This window comes from Rhinoraja longicauda, chromosome 9, assembly GCF_053455715.1.
Source record: "Rhinoraja longicauda isolate Sanriku21f chromosome 9, sRhiLon1.1, whole genome shotgun sequence".
In the NCBI taxonomy this organism is placed as follows: domain Eukaryota; kingdom Metazoa; phylum Chordata; class Chondrichthyes; order Rajiformes; family Arhynchobatidae; genus Rhinoraja; species Rhinoraja longicauda.
In genome coordinates, this window is record NC_135961.1 from 39,870,463 (window position 1) to 39,893,898 (window position 23,436).

Below are 23,436 nucleotides of genomic sequence, written 5' to 3' on the forward strand. Positions count from 1 at the left end.
GCAGGTCTGTCCATCTTGGCTACACACCCCATGTTGCCATTTTGTTGTACGATGATGGGTAACATATGACCATATGAAGTTACCTGCTGCAGACAACCTACAACTCCTCACCCCTTCAATAATCCTGCTGACACTAGGCATACTAAGGCGACGCAAACCCAGAATCATTCTCTCACGCCAACTCCCAGAAAAAAACACACACGCTCCTTTGCATTTCCCTTTATTCATTCTGCCTTAGAAGCCACAGTGTTCTACATGGGGATAAGGGCTGCTATGAAATGTGTGTAAGACTGCTCACTCTTTCAGCAGAATGGCCTTACAAAACAAAGTTTCTTTAATATGTGACGGTATTTTGACCCTTGTTCCCACTTGATTGTCTGTCCTTGCAAGTTAACATCTACTTGTTGGGCATTGTTCCTTCAAGCACATGATCTGTCCCATTCCTGCACTCTGCATCAGCTGGATCGCGACAGATTATCTCCGCAGACGGAGAAGAAATGCGTGCTTGCACTGCTTACTGTCCAAGGGGTGGTACTTGTCATAAAAATCCAAGATGTACTCTTCAGCCTTGAATCCAAACTTCTGGTACAGGAGCATGGCAGAGTTACTGGCAGAGACGTGCAAGGTCACATCCTTACCCATGCAGGTCTGCAAAACAGGAGTAGGAGCACTGGTAAGTGGGACTCGCAGTAACCGGGACATGTGGGTAACAGACACACATGCGGCTAACCGGGACACACACGGTAACTGGGACATGTGGATGGGACACAGGTAACAAGAGACACACACACAGGAGTAACCACGTACACGCGATAACACACACACACAAAGGTAACCGGGACACACGCAGTAACCGGGACACACACGGGTAACAGACACACACATGGGTAACTGGGACGCACATGGTAACTGGGACACATAGGTAATAGAGAGACACACACGGGTAACCGGGACACACAAGGATGTGCACAAGGGTAGCGGGAGATGCGCGCAGCAGGACTACGGGAACACGCGGGTAAATGCAGTGCAGGCTCACACAGCTGACCAGTGCAGGGTGACACAATGACAGGACTTTTGTAGAAAGTCAGTTTTGTACTGTTGTTTCAACCATGTGTCACACTGCTCACAGACATAACACAATATATCTTGTCCTCATATCCCTAACAATCGGGGCAGGACTGCAGACGAGTCCCTCTCAGGAACAGCAAGCACCCAAGAGCAGTGCAAGGGACTCCAGAATACGACTGGCTTCAGGGGAAGTTTTGCTGTAACCACGTTAACAGCAGCAAAAGACACAGAGATGGAGGAACTCAGCAAGTCAGGTAATGTGTCTGTGGAGAGAATGGACAGTCGGGACCCTTCATCAAACTGTCTGAATTCAACGTTCATACTGTTGGGTTGTAAGCTACCCAAGCAGAATCTGAGATTCTGTTCCTCATGTTTGCGTAACCGCCCCCCCCACCATCTCCCTCTCGTTTCCAGCTTTCTCCCCCCCCCCTCCCTTTATTACTCTCAACAAGGGGCCCAACCTGAAATGTCACCAGTCCGTTCCCTCCACAGATGCTGCCTGACTTGCTGAGTTCCTCCAGCATTTGGTATTTTGCTCAAAATCTCAGCATCTGCAGTTTCTGGTGTCTCCAAGGTAGCAGCAATCTGCTCAACGATGTGATGCCTAGATATTGCAGTCAGGGGTGCAAGCTGATACGTTCCCTGTGATTGATTAGGCCACTTGTGAGTTATACTAATTGAATTTACTTTATGAAGAAATATTACAAAGAAGTTAAAGTTTATATTTTAAACCTTTCTGACAGTGACAGATGTTAGGCTTGAGGGTGGGGGAGAGATTCTCCTGCTCAACACAAGCCACGATCCCTCTCCGATAGCCAGCAGCGACCTACCTGAATGAGGTGGTAAATCATGAAGGTAGCGATCCCGGCTCTCCTCCACTCCGGGTGCACCAGCAGGAAGGAGATGTAAGCCTGGTTGTACTTCACATCAGGAACCATGAAGCCAAAGCCAATAATAACCTTCTTGTAGAGAACAACCACACTGAAGTCAGGGTACTGCAGGCACTCGGCCAGGTCGATGCCTGCGGGGGTTACCAAAGATCATGCTAGTTGGGCAGAGCAAGGACACGCGAGACATCGGCACATTTTGGACACGTCGGTGAACTTAAAGGTCTTATATAAATACTCAACAGTTATGAAAAATCATCAACTCATCAAAACATTGTCTATTTCTTTCCTGATGCTGCTACCTGATCTGCTGACATTTTTGACAGATTTAGGATAGGAAAGGTTTAGAGGGCTATGCTAAGAAAATGGGACTAGCCCAAAATGCCAAATTGATTGGCAAGAACAAAGTGGGCCAAAGCGTCTGTTTCCATGCCCTACAGCTCAATGATTCTATGAGTGCTTCTATTATAACATTTTTATTCCATATTTCCAGCAGCCTGAACTTTCCTTCTGGATCATTATTTCGATCTAGCAATGATAATTAAAGCTGCCACACCTCTTAGCAAAATGTCCCCGACAATTATAAATGTAGAAACAAGGTGAACAACCCGAAATATCACCCCTCTGTGTTCCCAGAGATGCTGCCTGACCCTCTGAGTTACTCCAACACTTTGTGTCTTTTCCTGAAAATTACAATCTGTGCTCGTCAGAAGAATGTAGAAAAATAGCTCTCTCCCCGACAATTATAATCTGTGCTCTTCAGAATGACCGTGGCCTCCCCAGAGATACTCCATATGTGGACTGACTTCCTCCTCCATCCACCTTCTCCGATTCACGCCTTAATCCTTTCAAATGTCCAAAACATCACCAAACATTTGTGTGAAATACATTGAGAGCATCCAGAGACCTGTAGACTGGAGGATTCCAGAGATTTAAGCAGAGCTATTTGTCACCAAGCCCCTCCTAAACATCTGACATATGAAACCATGCCCCGAGTTCTATGACATCCTGCCGGGGGAAATGCCTCTCCAATCACCCACATTGCCAGGCCTCTGGGATATTTATTGTTCTTCATAGAACAGAGTCCCATTCTACTCCATCGCTGCTCACAGGGGAGCTTCCTCTTCCCAGGAATCAGTGTAGTAAACACCTCCTCTAGCAGCTTGTTCCATATACCCACCACCCTCTGCGTGAAAAAAAGTTGCCCCTCAGGTTCCTGTTAAATCTCTCACGTTAAAGCTATGTCCTCTGGTTCTTGATTCCATGACCCTGGGTAAAAGTCACTGTATTCATGGTCTGGTGCTCCTACTGTCTTGTAATAAGAAGCCAACACATAATCTGCCTCCTCTCTGCTGAAACCCAAGAATGTAAGAAACAGAAGCAGAGGCAGGCAGGCTTCAGCCCCAGCATTAACCCTGCATCCCTCCATTCCAAAGGAAAGGGACGTGAATAATGACCAGACATGTAGGAAGGTGTCTGTCAACATCTTGTAAGGCAGGCTAGGACTTTATTCCTTGGCATGCAGAAGGATGAGGGTTGATCTTATAGAGGTGTATACAATCATGAGGGTGAATACACAGAGGTAGGGTAATCTGAGGTCAGGATTGAACTGACAACACCTGAACCTGGGTAAATGGTAAAGAAAGCTTCACCGCAGTCTTCAACAACATCTCCAGAAAAGCTTAACATCAACTGTCCATTCAGCTGAGATTTACAGAACATACAACACATGGGACACCTTTCCGTCCTCAATGCATGTGTCACCTCTGGACAACGTGTTGCACAAATTTTTACATCTGCTAACTGGCTGTAACCTTGCAAAGATTACTCCTCAACCTTTTTTTCTGGGAAGGGGAATAAAAAAAACAAAGGGCATAGGTTTAAGGTGAGAGAGGAAAAATGCAAAATATTTTCACTGTATCTCAGTATATTTGACAATAAAGTGCTATTGAGAATTAAAATACCTGGCCAGAAGAACTCATGGCACATGGAGTTAATTGTGGGGACAAAACCAGGGCAGACATAACAGTAATCAATAGGAGCTTCAGCCTCTGCCTCCCAGCCGGGCTCGCTGCGATGTGGGTAGGCCCGGATTTCAGCCAGGAGTTTGAGTTTAGGAGGTGTGCAGTCACAGTCACGCCTAATGCCGCAAAATAAGAGAACAGTTTAGAAAAGAATGATCCTGCAAAGATTTCAGCTGACCAAGCTAAGATCTACATAATACGATAAAGACATAAACACAGCTGGGTGTGAACAGCAAAACCAGCAATAGACACGCATGCACTCATCTGATGGAAGAATGAAAGCTTTCATTTTAAGAGAAAGCAGAAAGAAATTTGGTTTTAACATCAGTCCATTTTTACATAGATTGACTGAATGAGAAATATAGCATGGAAACAGGCCCTTCGGTCCATCGTCCACACCGATTTTCGATCACCCGTTCACACTAGCTCTATGTTATCCCACTTTCTCATCGACTCCCTACACACTAGGAACAATTTACAGAGGCCAATTAACCTGCAAACCCACACGTCTTTGGAATGTGGGAGGGAACCAGAGCACCCAGAGGAAACCCATGCGGTCACAGGGAGAATGTGCAAACTCCACAGACTCCGAGGTGTTGAATGAACCTGGGTAAATGGTAAAGAGAGCCTCACTACAGTCTTCAACAACTTCTCCAGAAAATGCTAACCTCGTCAACTAACAATTCAGCTTAGGTTTACAGAAACATAGAACACGTGGACACCATTCCATCCTCAATGCCTGTGTCACCTCTGGACAAAATGCTGCGCACATTTTCTCATCCATGATCCAAGATGGTGCTTAGCTTGACTCTGGGTGCGAGTCACAGACCGTGGATCTGCAATCTCGCTTTACAATCACTCCACTCTTTAAAATCTCTACTCCAACAGCAACATTTCTTACTTTAACGATGCTCTTCACTGTGGATGGCTCGATAATAATCATGCATTGTCTTTCTGCTCAGTGGTTAGCACACAACAACCGCTGTACCTGACAATAAACTAAATTAAACTCAACATCCACTAACGGGCTGTAACCTTGCAAACATCACTCCTCGACTTTACCAATAATTATATATCAACGACTCCTGGTGACTGACGTTTGCCAGAGAAAACCATGTTTTTTTTCCTATTCTATCAAAATGCCTCCTTGTTTTGAAAACCTTTATTCGGTCACAATGTAACTTCACTGTTCCAAGGAGAACAGCTGTAGATTTTCCATGTATTCCTTGTATCTTGTAAGTTATGAGCAGAATTAGGTCATTCAGCCCATTAATCCGTTATTCAATCAGGGCTGATCTATCGTTCCCTCTGAACACCATTCCTTATAACCCCTGACACCCTTACTAATCACTCTTTTATACTATAGGGTTAGAGGTGCAGCACAGTGGCGCAGTGGTAGAGTGCTTGCAGCACCGGAGACCCAGGTTCGATCCCGATTACGGGTGCTGTCAGTACAGAGTTTGTATGTTCTCTTTGTGACCGCATGGGCTTTCTCCGATATCTTTGGTTTCCTCCCACACTCCAAAGATGTACAGGTATGTAGGTAAATTGGCTTGGTATAAATGTAAGATTGTCCCTAGAGTGTGTAGAATTGTGTTAATGTGTAGGGATCACTGGTCGGCACAGACTCGGTGGGCCGAAGAGCCTGTTTCCCCGCTGTATCTCTAAATTAAAGTAAGGTTAGAGGAACACTTACCTGATGTATGGTTTGAGCACTCGTGATGTATAGGGGCTGATGATGCTCTGGTTCATTAGGTCTCCCGATCCAGTCAGCCGGTGTAGAAACGTTATCCTTTGCTCCTGACATCCTTTCATGTGAGACAACGAAATCTGCAAAGAGGCAACAGTCAGCAACAAAATAAAACAGTAACCCCTGCGCACAAACACACCCATTCATTCACCCCACTCCAGGCTTTATTATCTCGACTTTCTCCCCCACAACGATCAGTCTGACCTGTGCTCCACCCATCTACTGATCACTCCCCCCCCCCTACTTGTATGGACCTATCACTTGGTTTCCTGACCAACCCTTGTGTTCTTCATTCCCCTACTCTGGGCATTCACTCTATCTATTCCTCTTTACACCTCTATAAAATCACCTCTCAGCTTTTTGCGCTCCAAGGAATAAAGTTCTAGAAAAAAAGACACAAAGTGCTAGATTAACTCAGCAGGTCAGGCAGCATCTCCAGAGAACATAGATAGGTGATATGTGATATTTTAGGTCAGGACCAACTGATATTACTTATCACGAGATTGATCCCTGGGATGGCGGGACTGTCATATGAGGAAAGATTGAAAAGACTAGGCTTGTATTCACTGGCATTTAGAAGGATGAGAGGGAATCTTATGAAAAGACCGGACAAGCTAGATGCAGGAAAAATGGTCCCAATGTTGGGGGAGTCCAGAACCAGGGGCCACAGTCTTAGAATAAAGGGGAGGCCATTTAAAACTGAGGTGAGAAGGAACTTTTTCACCCAGAGAGTTGTGAATTTGTGGAAATATCTGCTACAGAGGGCAGTGGCCTAATCACTGGATGAATTTAAGAGAGTTACATAGAGCTCTGGGGGCCAGTGGAACCAAGGGATATGGGGAGAAGTTGGGCACAGGTTACCGATCGTGGATGATCAGCCATGATCACAATGAATGGCGGTGCTGGCTCAAAGGGCCGAATGGCCTCCTTCTGCACCTATTTTCTATGTTTCTATTATCAGTTATACCATTGCCAGGCTTTGTCCTGCCCCCACCTCACACATCCAGCTCCCCCTCCCTACTACATCAGTCTGAAGAAGGGTCTCGACCCCAAATACTCTGACAGTGGGATCCCACCATTAGTCACATCTTCCCATCTCCACCCCTTTCTACTTTCCACAGACCATTCCCTCCGCAACACCCTGGTTAACCCATCCCTTCCCACCCAAACCACCCCCTCCCCAGGTACCTTCTCCAGCAACTGCAGGAGATGCAACACCTGTCCCTATACCTCCTCCCTCAACCCTGTCCAAGGACCCCGACAGTCCTTTCAGGTGAGGCAGAGGTTCACTTACACCTCCTCCAACCTCATCTACTGTATCCACTGTTCCAGGTATGGGCTCCGATATAACAGTGTCAAGCGCAGACAATCATCATTAAACAAATTGAAAGGACAATTCACACCACTTCTATCCCTATCTCACACCTTTTGTGCCTTCATCTCTGGGCTCTGCCCATCCATCTGCCTATCAAATATCCCCCCTCACCCCTCAAAAGGCCTGCTTTGTCCTGCCCCTCCTCTCTTCCAACTTTCTTTCTCCTTCCCTCCACAAGGGCCCTACCTCAAAATATCACCTATCCACATTCTCCAGAGCTGCTGCCTGAGCTGCTGAGTATGCCCAGCACTTTGTGCATTATTTAGATAGGTGTGGGGTTTGTGATTATATTCACCTGGTAGCGGTCCAAGATGCGGAATTCCTGACTCGTGGTGTGGAAGGTGCTGATGCCCACTGGTGAACCTATGCGGTTGCCCTCCTTGGCTCGGTACACCTCACCCACCAGTGACACCGCAGCTTCCACGGCCTGATCCAGATCGAAGAGGGGCAGCCCCCTTTCCCGCTTGGACTGCCTCACCAGCAGCTTGCGGCGCAGCCTCTTGGCCTCGACGCTCAGGGCGAGGGCATGGGGACAGGACTCGAGCCGCCGCAGCAGCAACCTCTCCTCGTACAGGCTGAGGGCCGTGTACTTGGGAACGGCTGCATGCTCGTCCCTCTCCGCTGGCCCTTTCTTCCGCTCGCGAGCCCTGCCCTGCGACATCTCCATGCCCTCCTCCGGCTCCTCCACGTCACCCTCCATCTTCTCCGCTCTCACTTCCTCCTCCTCAGCCTCTCGCTTAATCTGCTCGGGTGCCTTCACTTTCTTCCTGCCAACCACAGGGGCACCAGTGTGCCTGTGGGCAGGAGGCACGTACTCTATCCCGGGGTCAATGACGCTGTCCGGATCACCCTCCTCATCATCTGAAGCAAGTAGAGAAAATATACTGGCTTACACAGTAAACCTATGCATCGCATCCAATCTTACTCTACAACACTTTAAGACAGGGGTCGCCAAACTATGGCTCGCGGGCCACATCTGGCCCGCCAAGTGATTTTATCCGGCCCGTTAACATGTTCCGTGCTGCAGCTCGGCTTCCCCTGTCTTCTCCCATCAGCGCGTCTCCGGCTCCCTCCCGGCGCTCCGAGTGTCCCGACACCTCTCCCCGTTCCTGCACTCCTTGCTCCTCCAGGCTCGGCGCCCCAGCTCCGCACCTCGCTTCCTGAGGCTCTTCGGCCCCTCGCCGCTCCTGCTGGCCCTTCGCCCCGCTCACCCTCTCCATCAGCCGGACTGCTGGGCTCCGTTTCCACTTGGCCTGTGCTCAACACCTCGAGGCTGGGGCCGCCGAGCAGAGCCGTGGCCTGGTCTGCCTCGCTCGGCTCCCAGCGCCCGGCCCAGCTCTCGCTGCTCCTCGGCCTCCGCTGCCCATTCCCCATTTTTTACACCACAAAAATTGACCATTTTGGCAGTTTTTTCAAGGTAAGGTCGTACCTGTTGCATGTGTTACTAGTGTATGCCGGAAGCTGCCTTGTACTCCAGATGGCTTGAATTTCTTCCATTTATTTTACTTAAGTTCTTTTTTGAGTTTATTAAATTTATAAAACTGACATTTCTTAATTTTTTCCTACGGCCCGCAAAAATGTGCCAAATATATAATGTGGCCCATACGTTGAAAAGTTTGGAGGCCCCTGCTTTAAGACAATCACTTTAGAACGTGGTGCTTCACCGCCAATGGAAATATTACCCCGTCTTCCTGGGAGTCCTTTACTCTGAGAATCATAGAGTCATACAGGCCCTTCACCCAACTCCCCCGTGCTGACCAAGATGCCCCAGTAAGCTAGTCCCATTTGGCCCATATCCATCTAAACCTTTCATATCCACCTGTCCCAATGTCTTCTAAATACTGTTATGAATGATACTTTATTATCACATGTGATGTGTCAGTGAGATTCTTTGTTTTGGATACATAAGTATGCAAAGAGTCGCCACATATAGGGCACAAAGTTACAAAGTATTCCATTTAGTCCCCAATGGTTCCCCAATGTTCCCGGCGGTCCCCCCGGGCCGGGTCCCCCATTGTTCTTGGCAGCGTATCCGGCACTCGCCGCTGGCCCGTCCTCCACCGCCTTTATGGTATCTGTATCAACTACTCCCTCCAGCTCAATCCATGTACCCACCATCTAATAAAATGCTGTGATGGTACCTGCCTCAACTACCCCCTCTGGCAGCTCGTTCCATACACCCATTACTCCATTAAATGCTGTTATTGTACCTACCTCAACTACCCCCTCTGGCAGCTCGTTCCATTTACACCACACCCGATTAAATGCTGTTATTGTATCTGCCTCAACAACCTCCTCTGTTAGCTCATTCCACACACCCAACACCTTCTGAGTGGAAACAAATGCAAGGCTAATGTGGCGCCAAGTGAACAGTTCACTTGGAAGAGAGCGCCTCCTACCCCAGTGTGGAGCCACATGGTGGTGTCAGCAGGTTACTAACAAGCGAGTTACCATCACCCAGCGGGTCCTTACCGTGGAAGAGTGCCTGAGGCGGCATGGCGTCAGGAATGAGGTCTGCTTCTGACAGAAGGCTGGGAGTGGCTGAGTGAGAGAGTGGCGTCCCGGGTGCAGAGAAGTCCAATGGGGGGGAGGGGGAGGGGCTGGTGAGGGGAGTGCGGTCCGAGGAGCTGAGGGAAGAGAAGTCGATCACCTCGCCTTTCTCCAGCACCAGCTCGGCCCTGCGCCCGCGGCCACTCAGCTTAACCGGGGTGGACGAGGTGCTGCGGTCCGCGAAGCCGGCCGCCTCCTTCTGAGCCCGTCGGATGTCCTTGGCCTCCTGCGTGCGCGAGCGCTTCTCCTTCAGCTCCATGGCCGTCTCCACAGGGTTGCGGCTCGCCCGCTTACGAAGCCCTTCCACCGTGATGATGGGATCCAGTGGCGGCCTGACAGCTGCAGGGTGAAGCAACAGAGTATGTCAGCTCCTACAACACTTCACTGAAGGGTAGCCTCCCCTACCGCTGGAGTGCTTTGTGTACCACACACCGGCAGGGCACAAGTGGAGAAGCATAGAACAGAACAGTACAGCAGAGTAGATGATGAGCCGAATGGCCTAAATTCTGCTCCTATGTCTTATGGTTTAGTTTAGTTTAGAGATACAGTGCGGAAACGGGCCCTTCGTCCCACCAGCGTACGATCCCCGTACACCATTTACAATTTTACAGGAGCCAATTAGCTACAAACATGTACATCTTTGGAGTGTGGGAGGAAACAGGAGCTCCCAGAGAAATCCCACACAGGTCACGGGGAGAACGTACAAACTCCGTACTGCCAGCACCCGTAGTGAGGATTGAACCCGGGTAACCTTTGACGCCCTTTCTAATCAAGAACCTATCAATCTCCATTTTTTTAATACCCAATGACGTCACCTCCACAGCCATCTGTGGCAATGAATTCCACAGATACACCACTCTCCAGCTAAACAAATTCCTCCTCATCTCCATTCTGAGGTTGTGCCCTCTGGTGCGAGACTCTCCCACTAGTAGAAGCATCCTTTCTACATCTACTCTGATATGCCTTTCATTGTTCAAAATTCCTCGTTAAATACAACAATCACCTGCTGAAAGGACAATAGCAAAAGAATCATAAGGTAATTAAAGCTAATCCTAAAGTAATTAATTAGAAAGTCTTAAAGCTGGGGTGGAGATCAAGATCTGGATTATGCTCGATCCATATCAGACCAACTCCTCACCCTGCCAGTGTGAGGTTTTTCACACCCTCGGTGTAAAAAACATGCCCCGGAAATCCTCTTTAAACTTTGCCCCTCTCACCTTTAAGCTATGCCAAGTCTTTGACATTTCCATCCTGGGAAAAAGGTTCTGACTGTCTACCCTATCTATCCCTCTCATAATTTTATATACTTCTATCAGGTCTCCCTGCAACCTCCAGTGTTCCAGCTTTTCCACGTTCCGTATTAAAAATTCCATGGGGTGTATACAAGGGCAATTCTCTCTAAATCAGCCAACAGTCTGGAACGGGTAAAATGGCTGAGCACATGGGTGGCGGGAGGTCTATGCAGTGTACAAATTGGACATTTGAGAACTAAGGTAATAAAAGTGGAATAGTGGAGTGTGACAAGAGATGTTTACAAAAGGACAAGGACAGACAAGATGCCAATAAAAATATTTATATAAATGTACTTAATACTTAATTCAGCTAAGTACAAGGAACTGCTGAATCAACAAAAGGATGTTGTTGGGCCAGCTGAAAGGATAATAGTAAAAATAATCATAAGGTTATTGGAGGCAACGCTAAGGTAATTAATTAAAAGGTCTTAAGGCTGAGGTGGAGACGGAGGTTTGGATTGTGTTCGCCCCGCCCTACCCCTCACAACACGCTATTCATTGTTGCCTAAAGCCTTTTTCACTGTCAACACTAGCATTTAAAAGCTCTCCATAAAAATTTAATTAAAAATAGAAATTACTTGAAAACATATTTAATTTTAAAAGATTAAACCCAGGTAAAATAAAGGCAAAACACAATCGACCTAACTTTTTTCCTCAAGGTTGGTGATCTTGTGTTTAAAGTTTAAAGGAGATGTAGATTTAGTAGCTTTAATTTTAGATTTAGTTCGGAGAGAAAGCACGGAAACAGGCCCTTTGGCCCACCGAGTCCACGCCGACCATGAAATTATGACCAGCATCCCCATACACTAACATTATCCCACACACTAGGAACATTTTAACTATTTTACCAAAGCCAATTAAATTACAAATCTGTATCACGTTGGAATATGCCCAGGAAAACCCACGTGATCACAGGGAGAACATACAAACTCTGTTCAGACAGTACCCGTAGTCAGGATCAAACCCGGGTCTTTGGCGCTGTAAAGCAGCAACTCTACCGCTGCGCCACTCTGCCAGCCCTGTGTGGGGCAAATTTTGAGATGTGTGGGTCAAATGTTCTTTTAAGCAGCGTGGTGGGTGCTTCCAGTGGTGATGGAGGAAGATACTATTGTGGTTTTTATGAAGCTTATAGATAGGCACATAGATATGCAGGGAATGGAAGGATATACAGTAGGACAAAGACCCATCATTTATTTATTTGCCTCTATCCTCTGTAAGGATAGCGGAGTCAGGGGGTATGGGGAGAAGGCAGGAACGAGGTACTGATTGAGAATGATCAGCCATGATCACATTGAATGGCGATGCTGGCTCGAAGGGCCGAATGGCCTCCTTCTGCACCTATTGTCTATTGTACTCTGCAATTTATGATTTGTAATAGAAAAAATTACATGGTTAAAGTGCACATTGTCAGATTTTAATAAAGGCCATTTTTATACATTTTGGTTTCACCATGTAGAACTTACAGCAGTGTTTATACATAGTCCCCCCATTTCAGGGCACCATAATGTTTGGGATTAAGCAATGTCATGTAAATGAAAATAGTCATGTTTAGTATTTTGTTGCATATCATTTGCATGCGATGACTGCGGTTCTTGGACATCACCAGTTACTGGGTGTCTTCTCTGGTATGCTCTGCCAGGCCTGTATTGCAGCCATCTTTAGCTTATGCTTGTTCTGGGGGCTAGTCCCCTTCAGTTTTCTCTTCAGCGTATAAAAGGCATGCTCAATTGGGTTTAGATCGGGTAATTGACTTGGCCACTCATGAATTGACCATTTTTTGGCTTTAAAAAACTCCTGTGTTGCTTTAGCAGTATGTTTGGGATCATTGTCTTCCTGTGGAATGAACCGCCGGCCAATGGGTTAGGATGTATCTATACACTTCAGAATTCATTATGCTACTACCATCAGCAGTTGTATCATCAATGAAGATAAGTGAGCCAGTACCTTCAACAGCCATACATGCCCAGGCCATAACACCCCCACCACCGTGTTTCAGATGAGGTGGTATGCTTTGGATCTTGGGCAGTTCCTTCTCTCCTCCATACTTTGCTCTTGCCATTACTTAATCTTAAGTTAATTTTAGATTTAGTTTAGAGAGAAAGCGTGGAAACAGGCCCTTTTCATCGTCTCATCTGTCCACAATACCATTTTCCAGAACTGTGGTTTCTCTTTTAAGTACTTCTTGGCAAACTGTAACCTGGCCATCCTATTTTTGCACCTAACCAGTGGTTTGCAAATTGCAGTGTAGCCTCTGCAGACCTCCCATCATTTTACAAATTCATAATTGTGATGTCCAAAATTCAGAATTTTACATCAAAATTCATAATGTGGCGCGTAATGCAACTTTTCAGCAAAAAAAAGGTATGCTTGCCAAATGCGCATATGCGTTGCGCTACATTCATGTGTGAAAAGGACTATTATTTTCAACAGTCTGTAGTTCTTGGACTACATGTACAATGTCAGGCCCATCATGAGTATCATGTACAATGTCAGGCCTATCATGAGTATATTCTGCTATTTATAGAAAGGTTATTGAACAGAAATACTTTTTACAACACAAAGAAAAAATTGTTTTGTTTTGTTTTGTTTTTTCTATTTTGCTTTTCCCTTACACATCCAAATTCTCAGTATTAATTAAAAGAACAATGGTCATAAAATGTATGACTAAGTTATGAAGAGGTTCATTTAAAACTGCACATAACTAATTTCATTGAAGACATACTTGCTGCAGTGGTCTTCAACAGCAAATCACAACGGTCCATGTCCCCCGAACCCCCCCCCTCCCCACCCCTACTCGCCCCCACTACCCTCCCCCCCCACTCTACCCCCCCACCCCCACTCTACCCCCCCACCCGTCCCCCCACCCCCACCTCCCCCACACCCCTCCCTTCCTCCACACCCCCCCCCACCGCCATTCACCCACCCCATCCCCTCTCAACATCAACGAACCTCACGCTACGCGGCCAGGCCAGGCGCGCGGTGAGGCCAGGTGAGCGGCGTGGTTGAGGCCAAGCAAGTGGCGAGGCCAGGCGAGTGGCGAGGCCAAGCCAGCGCCGAGGCCAGGCGAGCGGCGAGGGTGAGGCCAGGCGAGCGCCGAGGTCAGGCGAGCGGCGAGGCCAGGTGAGGGTGAGGCCAGGCGAGCGCCGAGGTCAGGCGAGCGCCGAGGCCAGGCAAGGGCGAGGCTGAGCGAGCGCCGAGGCCAGGCGAGGCGAGGGCGAGGCCGAGCGAGCGCCGAGGCCAGGCGAGGCGAGGCCGAGGCCAGGCGAGGGCGAGGCCAGGCGAGGGCCGAGGCCAGAGGCCAGGCGAGGGCCGAGGCCAGGCGAGCGCCGAGGGCGAGGCCAGGCGAGGTGAGGCGAGCGGCAGGACGGGGCGAGGGGCAGGGCGAGGGACACGGCGAGTGGCGAGGCATGTTTTGCGGAAAAATGTGAGGCGAAATCGGAATGGCAGAAATGAAATAAGAAAGCGGAAACTTTCCGCCAAATTCAGAAGGGTTGGGAGGTCTCCCTCTGTATTTCTGTTCAGGAGGTTTTCTGCACACTCCTGAAGAGTGTTTCTGATCTGTCGGACAGGTGTTTGAGGATTTTTCTTTATTGTAGAGAGAATTCTTCTGTCGTCAGCTGTGGAGGTCTTCCTTGGCCTGCCAATCCCTTTGCGATTAGTAAGCTCACCAGTGCTCTCTTCTTAATGATATTCCAAACATTTGATTTTGGCAAGCCTCAGGTTTGGCTGATGTCTCCAACAGTTTTATTCTTGTTTCCCAGTCTCATAATGGCTTCTTTGACTTTCATTGACACAACTTTGGTCCTCATGTTGATAAACAGCAATAAAAGTTTCCAAAGGTGAAGAAAGACTGGAGGAAAGACTAGGTGCTGAGAGCTCTCTTATACCTGCATTAAGGAGGCAATTAAATACACCTGACTAATTACAAATGCCTGTGAAGCCATGTGTCCCAAACATTATGATGCCCTGAAATGGAGGGACTATGTATAAACACAGCTGTAATTTCTACGTGGTGAAACCAAAATGTATAAAAATGGCCTTTAATAAAATCTGACAATGTGCACTTTAACCACATGTGATTTTTTTTCTATTACAAATCTCAAATAATGGAGTACAGAGGCAAATAAATAAATGATAGGTCTTTGTCCCAAACATTATGGAGGGCACTGTAGAACATGTGCATGCAGAGGAGTGTACTCCTGTGCTGTACTTTTCTGTTCTATGTCAGAGTAGTTTGTTGGGCTCTAAGTTACAATTAAAATAATTTTGTAATACACCTCCTATTGCATTGCAGGACTGAACTTTCTTTTATCTCAGGCCAAAAATTTAATTTTAGAGCCAATTAAAGAATACTCAAATGATTTGCAATGTACTTCCAGTGTGATGGGAGAGAAATCTGTAACAGCTGTATTTATGGAGACACAAGGAACAGACATTTTGTGTAAACTCCCCTTTCATAAATAGTATGCATGCACAGCCCAAGTCAGGGTTCATGAGATACCACTGTGGAACTTTGTAACGTACAATGAGGAAGTATTTCATAACATATCAACACTGAGGCTCTCTCTAACAGTTCAGAATCTTAGCAGTCATAAATATTTCTGATGTGAACTATTTTTTAATTATCAGACAGTTCACCAAACTATTACAATACATTGGTATTGATTTTGATTGAAAGATTTTAAGGACAGCACAGTGGAGTTGCTGCCTTACATCGCCAGAGACCCGGGCTTGATTCTGACTATGGGTGCTGTCTTTTCGGAGTTTGTACGTTCTCCCTGTGACCACATGGGTTTTCTGCGGGTGCTCCAAATACGTGCGGGTTTGTATGTTAATTTTTACTGTAAATTGTCCCTAGTATGTAGGATAGAGCTAGTGTCCGGATGATCATTGGTTGGCACGGACTCAGACCAAAGGGCATGTTTCCTTGCTGTATTTCTAAACTAAACTAAACTAATACAGAATGGAAACAGGCCCTTCAGCCCTAGTGCATGGCAACCATCGATCACACTTTTTCATTCCCCCCCCCCCCCCTACACACTAGGGAGAGTTTTACAGAGGTCAATTGACCTACAAACCTGCACGTCTGTGGGATGTGGGAGGAAACCCACATGGTCAAGGAGAATGTTGAAATCCCACACAGACAGCAATTGAGGTCAGGTTCAAACCCAGGTAAATGGTAGAGTCTCACCATAGCCTTCAACAACTTCCCCAGCTGCGCCACTGTGCTGGCCCTGTTCACAAGTTTCCAGGTACCTAGTTATCTTTTGACCCATCAATGGAGAAACAAGGAACCTCAGATGCTGGTTTACAAAAAAAAACACTCAGTGGGTCAGACAGCATCTCTGGAGAACACAGAGAAGTTGGGACCCTTTGTTAGACGGGTCCTGACCCGAAACATCACTATCCACATTCTCCAGAGATGCTGCCTGTCCCGCTGAGTTACTCCAGCACTTTGTGTCCTTTAATGAAATGATGGAGATACATTCTGGTTTGCCAACAAAATCGTGCCTATACAAGAGTCTATTGAGACGAGCCCACCTCTGGCCTTCAGTGAGGTGCTTGACGGCCTCTCCCCTTCTGGCCTCAGGATAGGAGGCTTGTTGTGCACCAGCTTCCACCAGCCTGGTTCACCAAACTGCTGAGCGCCTGAACGGAAAAACACAGGGCTGCCCACAGAGAGGCAGCCGGCCACAGTGCTCCACCAGGTTGACGTCTTCTTCCTGGAAGGCAGAGAGTGCGTGAGGAAAGGGAAAGAATACAATTTGGCATGTTCCCAGCAATCCCCACCAACTTCTTTATCGGGATACATCACAGCAAGGTTTGGCAACAGTTCCATTCAAAACCGCAAGAAATTGCAGAGTTGTGGACGCAGCCCAGACCATCACAGACCAACCTCCCTTCCATTGACTCCATCTACACTTAACGTTGGCTCAGCAAGGCCACCAGCATAATCGAGGACCAGTCACACCCTGGACACTCCCATTTCTCCCCTCTCCCATCAGGCAAGAGGCATGGAAGTGTGAAAATGCACACTTCCAGATTCAGAGGCAGTTTCTTCCCAGGTGTTATCAGGCAACTGAACCATCCCATCACCAACTAGCTACCATCTACCTCACTGGAGACCCTCCGACTATCTTTTATCGGACTTTATCTTGCATTAAACATTATTCTCTTTATCCAGTATCTGTACACTGTGGATGGCTTGATTGTAATCATGTATAGTCTTTTCACTGACTGGATAGCGCGCAACAAAAAAGCTTTTCACTGTATCTCGATACGCATGAGTATAATAAGCTAAACTAAACACAGGGACACACAAGATTGCAGATGCTGGAATGGGGTTGAAGATAGATCTGTCATGATTTAATGGTGGAGGTGGAGTAATTGATGGGCAGAATGGCTTAATTGTGCTCCTATGACTTATCAAATTACGAACCTATGGACTTTTCTTAATCATGTTTTCCATTCAGCACGTGGTCCTTTCCATAACAACATCTTCTGATGCCGAAACTACATCCAAAGGTCCCTCCCTTTATCCCTGCACAAGGAAAGGCTAGCTTTTATTGAGAATCATTTACTAGGAAAAATAACACAAAGAAATTGGCAGTACATGGCACCAATATCCTCTCATCTCTCTCATTTTTGTTGTTTTAATCATTGTATGCTAAAACATAGCACCTTTCTCACAGTCTCAGTCAAAGGATTGAACTCTAGTTTCAGTGAGGTTTTGGAAAGGCAGTTATCAGGGCACAGTTTATCTCATGTCTTGCTCTGTTCCATCTCCTTAAAATTATACATGGCCAGTTCATTCCGTTAAGTCAGTTTTTTTAATTTATTGAACTTTCTTTTGTTTATTGTATTTGCTATGAGTACGGTGTACACAGACCTGTTGTGCTGCTGCAAGTAAGGATTTCATTGTTCTGTTTTCAGTACAAATGACAATTAAACAGCCTGGACTCTTGACTCTTGTTCCCATTGTACTTTGCTCTGCCATTTTATTTACCATACGACATAGGAGCAGAATTAGGCCATTCGGCCCATTGAGTCTAACCTGCCATTTGATCATGGTTGATTTATTTTTCCCTCTCAACCTACTTTTTCCCTGTAACCTTTGACACTCTCACTCATCAACAACCTATTAATATCTGCATTAAAAATACCCAATGACGGCCTCCACGGCCATTTGTGGCATTGAATTCTATTGATTCACCACCCACTGGCTAAAGAAATTCCTTCATTTTGACAGTGGAATGTGGAATTTACGATGGAAAAATCCAAGGAAATTAATAATGTTCAATGAATATTGATGCAAAAGACCAGAATGAGGCAAAGGCCAGAGGGAGGGATGTAAGGGAAGGGGAAAGGGTTGTTGTTGGGTAGTTACCCTATAATTGGAGAATTCAATGTTCATGTCTCACAGCAACTATTTCCCCTTTCTCTATCCCCTTCCACCTACACCCCTTCCACAGGGTTCATGTTTTGTACCTCTTCTCTCCATATCTCGCTACCTTTTGTCTTCCCTTCTCTAACCTTTGTCCACCCATCCGTCAGTCAAAGCCTCCTCACCTATATCCACCTATCACTTGCCAGGATTCATTCAGTCTGAAGGGTCCCAACTCAAAAAGTCACCACTTCATTCCTTTCACAAGTGCTGCCTGACCCGTTGAGTTCCTCCAGCGTTTTGTGCCTTTTTTTGTAAACCAGCATCTGCAGTTCCTTGTGTCTACATTTTAGTTGCCTATCAGAAGATGGCTGTGGGTTTATACTCGTATCCAGGACACCTAATCTAAACTGATATCTTTAGTTTGGGTGGCACAGCTGGTAGAGTTGCTAGCCGGGTTCGATCCTGACCTCAGGTGCTTCCTGTGAAGGGCTTGCACGTTCTCCCCGTGACCGTGTGGATTTCTTCCAGATGATTCAGTTTCCTCCCATATCTCAAAGACATGCAGGTTTGTAGCTCTATTGGCCTCTCTAAATTCCTGGTGTATATGAAGTGGATGAAAAAGTGGGGTGACATAGAATCAGTATGAATGGACGATCGACTGTCGGTATGGATTTGATGGGCCGAAGGGCCTGTTTCCGTGCTTAATCTCAAAACTAAAACTAAATTAAAACAAGGGTGCCTTAGAAGCTATCCTTTGCATCAGGTAGTGAAATGCAGCACCATCTTTCACCATCATTAGAAATTAAAAATCTCATGGCCATATGTATAAAAGCATTGGCAATTGCTTGTTTTGACAAGCAGTTTTCAGATTTGCTTACAATCCACTTCCACAACTGTGCTGTTCGGCTATTGCTGAGTTAGAAAAGCTCCGTTAGCACAGTTACAATATTGCTTTGAACCAATGAAAACATTAAAGAGGTTTGAAACACCATGCTGTTCCAGCACAACGCAATTCTCATAACAAAAGACACAAAGTGCTAGAGTAACTCAGCAGGTCCAGCAGCATCTCTAAAGAATGTGGATAGGTGACGTTTCAGGTTGGGACACTTCTTCACCCAAAACCCCACCTATCCATTTTCTCGTAGAGCCACTGCCTCAGAGCACCAGAGATCCAGGTTCGATCCTGCCCTCAGATGCTGTCTGCGTGGAGTTTGCACATTCTCCTTGTGGCCACATGGGTCTTCTCTGGGTGCCCCTAGCGTTTAGGGAGTGGATGAGGAAAGTGGAATAACATAAAACTAGTGTGAACAGTTGATTGATGGTCGGCGTGAGCTCAGTGGGTCATAGGGCATGTTTCCATGCTGTATCTATAAACTAAACTCAAAGGTGGTGCCTGACTCACTGCATCATTTGTTCATATGACCTAGGAGCACAATGAAGCCATTCAGCCCATCGAGTCTGCTCCTCCATTCAATCATGGTTGAACTACCTTTCCCTCCGAACCCTATTCCCTTGGCTTCTCCTGTAACATTTGACACCCTTACTAATCAAAGATTTACTCCAGCACTTTGTGTCTGTTTTTTGTAAACCAGAACCTGCAATTCCTTGTGTCTCAATTCTCATAACATCACCAAATGTACAATTTTTCAGGCATCAAGCTTTCTGTGGGCTGGAGTAGGTACTTTACCTGTTTCCCAGTAAGAATGCCCAGTGTTTGTCAATAAAAGCACAAATATCCTCCTTCCAACGGAAATAGCCTTGGCGACCTGTCCCTTCCAATGATAAATTGTACATGGCCAACATCACAACCTAAAACAAAGGGAGAGTAAAGGCTCAAATCAAATATGGCTACAACACATGGGGGTCCCTGTAAAAAAAGAATTATACTTACATAACACCTGTCATGAACTCACTAAGTTACAAAAGTCCTTTACAACCAAACACAGAATCATTAGTGATCGGAGCAGAATTAGGCCATTCAGCCGATCAAGTCTGGAGTGCTGGAGAATAATACAACACAGATAGGGCAGAAGGCATAGGTAGGGTAGACAGTCAGAACCCAGGGTAGAAATGTCAATGACTAGAGGACATAGCCTTAAGGTGAGAGGGGGAAAGTGTAAAGGAGATGTGTGGGCGTTTTTACAGTGTGGTGGGGGCCTGGAACATGCTGTCAGGGGTGGTGGTAGAAGCAGATACAATAATGGTGTATCTCGTAAATCTTCTCTGCAATCTTTCCAGCTTAATTATATCTTTCGTATAGCAGGGTGACCAAATTTGAACACAATACTCCAATGTAGCCTTGCCAACGCCTTGTACAACTGTCACATAACATCTCAACTTCTATACTCAGTACCTTGACTGATGAAGGCCAATGTACGAAAAGCTTTCTTTATCACCCTATAACGCCACTTTCAGGAACAGTGCATTCCTGGATTCCTCTGCTCTACCACACTCCCCACTCCTCTTATGAAAATCCAGTTACACCACATATGTAGGTTCCCCTCAATGAACTCTGATTGTTTTATCCTCAAAGAACTTTTCCAAATTTGTCTGATGTGATTTTCCTTTCATTAAACCATGTTGACGGTTTAATTACATAAAATGACCTGCTATTTCTTCCTTGATTCCTAACAACAGATGTGAAGCGAAGTGGCCTAAGCTTTCTTGTCTTTACATCACTTTCCCTTTTTGAGCATCATACGTAAGATAAAACATTGCAGATAAAGAAACAAAGAGAAATGAGTCCACACGTTCAAAACATCCGGAGGCTTCATTCAGGAGATGAAACCAACCCACGTGGGGACTTTGTGCACACACTTACCTGCTGCCATGTGAGTTTAAGTCTTTCGTAGTGCTCCTTCTGATCTTCTGCGCAGTCTGAACAAGTAAATCGGAAGAAGTTATCACCTCGCACATAACTGGGATGCTCTCCCCTCAACTGAGCTGGAAAACAATGAGGGTGGGGGGTGGTTGACAAAACATAAGCAACGATGTGTCTATCACCATGCTAAGGAAAAAAGCAACCACTTTTACACAGTTACAAAATATTCTGAGTCCTAGGAATGGGGACAGATGTTCTCGAAGGGCTGCAGGCAAACCTCCAACCCCAGCAGCAGGTCTAGCTCTCCGGCCGCAGAACTGGGAACCCTGCCTGGAGTGGAAGCTTTGTCCGAGGTTCGTCTCCTGCTCACCACCGCTCACCCAGGAACCGGAGAGGAAGGTAGAAGGAGTTGGTGACACGACGAACGCTGGACAAAGAGCCAGTAAGAAGAACTGGGGTCTTACCTTCCGCACCCTCAAGTTCGGCTACAGGAAGCGCCCCCGATGAATGGTGAAGATGGCCGGCCGGGAAGAGGGACGATGGTTCGCAGGACAACCAAATGGAGGCGACAGCTGCAATGGGCCTTTATGGCCATCTGCAGCTGGGACTTTGAAAATGGCGCCAAAACCTGGCACATGGATTCAGTGGGCTGTTTCTGTGCATGCTGTACTTAATCGGTTAATTTACTTATGTATGACAATAATCTTATTGAACTGTATGCAAAAAAAAGTATTTCACTGTACTTGTTATACGGGACAATAAAGAACCATTGAATGAAAAAGTACAGGGCACATCCTAACAAGCTCAGGAAGGTCAGTCTGAAAGACAGCAATACTGCTTTGCCTCACATTTATTTTCATTTATAACCCCACACTATGGCAACAACTGTGTTAGTTAGATTGGCAACCAATGGTGACAATGGCACTGCACTGACCTATCAGGGTTTGCAAACTCAAGGCATGGAGTTGTCGAGAAATCAGATGGCATAATGTTTATTTCAGTATTATGCCACTGATATACAGAGGCAAAATAGTAAGGGCTAATGTCTACTTGGTTTACATCACATTGGACATTCAGTCAGGCATTCTCAAGGTGAAACATCCCTTCCAGTTATCTTTTTTTTAAATCACCGAATAATTTATGGGTCATATAATCTCACTTTTACAAGGACAAAGAATATTGTGGAGAAAGGCCTAGTTATTGACTGATTGAATGATACAGCACGGAAACAGGCTCTTCGGCCCACCAAGTCCACGCCAACCATCGATCACTCGTTCATACTAGTTCTGTTATCCCACTTTCCCACCCACTCCCCACACACTTGGTGCAATTTAGCGGCCAATAACTGATGGTACACGTGACACTAATAAACAATAGCAGAATGCAATGGAAACTCATACTCATAAAGGACATCATTTTTACAGGCAAAGGGACACAAAGTGTTGGAGTAACTCAGTGGGTCAGGCAGCATCTCTGGAGAACATTTAAAGGTGATGTTCCGGATTGAGTCCCTTCTTCAGACTGACTCCCCTCCTCTTGCGTCTTTTCCCCAGAGTAGGGGAATTGAGAACCAGAGGTTTAAGGTGGGGGTGGGGGGGAACCTAAGGGGCAACTTTTTGACACAAAGGGTGATGGGTGTATGGAATGAGCTGTCGGAGGAGGCGATTGAGGCAGATACAATGGAACATTTAAGAAACATTTAGACAGGTACATGGATAGGAAAGGTTTAGAGGACATTGGCTAAATGTAGACAGGTGGGACTAGTGTAGATGGGGCATGTTGGTCGGTGTGGGCAAGTTGGACTGAAGGGCCTGCTTCCATGCAGGATGATTCTTTAACTAGCTATTATTGATTAAACCCCTTATTTTACAGCCACTCAGCAACAACACACATACTTGCTGGTATCCACTTCAGGCATTTGTCGCAATAATAGGACAACTCTTCCACCCAGGACATGTCCCCTTCATCGCCGAGTTCGCTGTTCAAAGAATCGCCACTCTGATCATGGGAAAGGTCCACTGAGGCCTGATCCTCAGATTCCACAATCAACAACGTTTCCCCTTCAACCTCTCCTTCCTCCAAGCCTTCAGAGGCAGCCATTCTCGTGCATTCATCCATTTGGCGAGTCGTTAAACTTTTAGTCTCCCCATTATCTTCCATCTTACAAAACGTTTGGCACAGGTAGATTCATCCAACGGCTAGGGAGCAACTTTATACATCTGTATTAATTTGTTCATTTATTTTTATTATGTAAGGGAAAATATCCTTCATCAATTAAACAT

General features: G+C 46.3%; 1 protein-coding gene across 1 annotated transcript; it reads right to left on the bottom strand.

The window, feature by feature from the left end:
• Window positions 1-184: 184 nt before the first annotated feature.
• On the bottom strand, window positions 185-23,334 carry kat14 (lysine acetyltransferase 14). Its single transcript, XM_078405225.1, has 10 exons — window positions 23,050-23,334; window positions 21,155-21,276; window positions 20,021-20,142; window positions 16,488-16,669; window positions 9,577-9,993; window positions 7,400-7,965; window positions 5,676-5,809; window positions 3,920-4,095; window positions 1,899-2,089; window positions 185-648 (listed from the first exon to the last, which is right to left on the bottom strand). Exons 1-10 carry the CDS (start codon window positions 23,312-23,314, stop codon window positions 475-477), a joined length of 2,349 nt encoding a protein of 782 aa, XP_078261351.1. The 5' UTR covers window positions 23,315-23,334; the 3' UTR covers window positions 185-474.
• Between the last annotated feature and the right edge of the window lie 102 nt (window positions 23,335-23,436).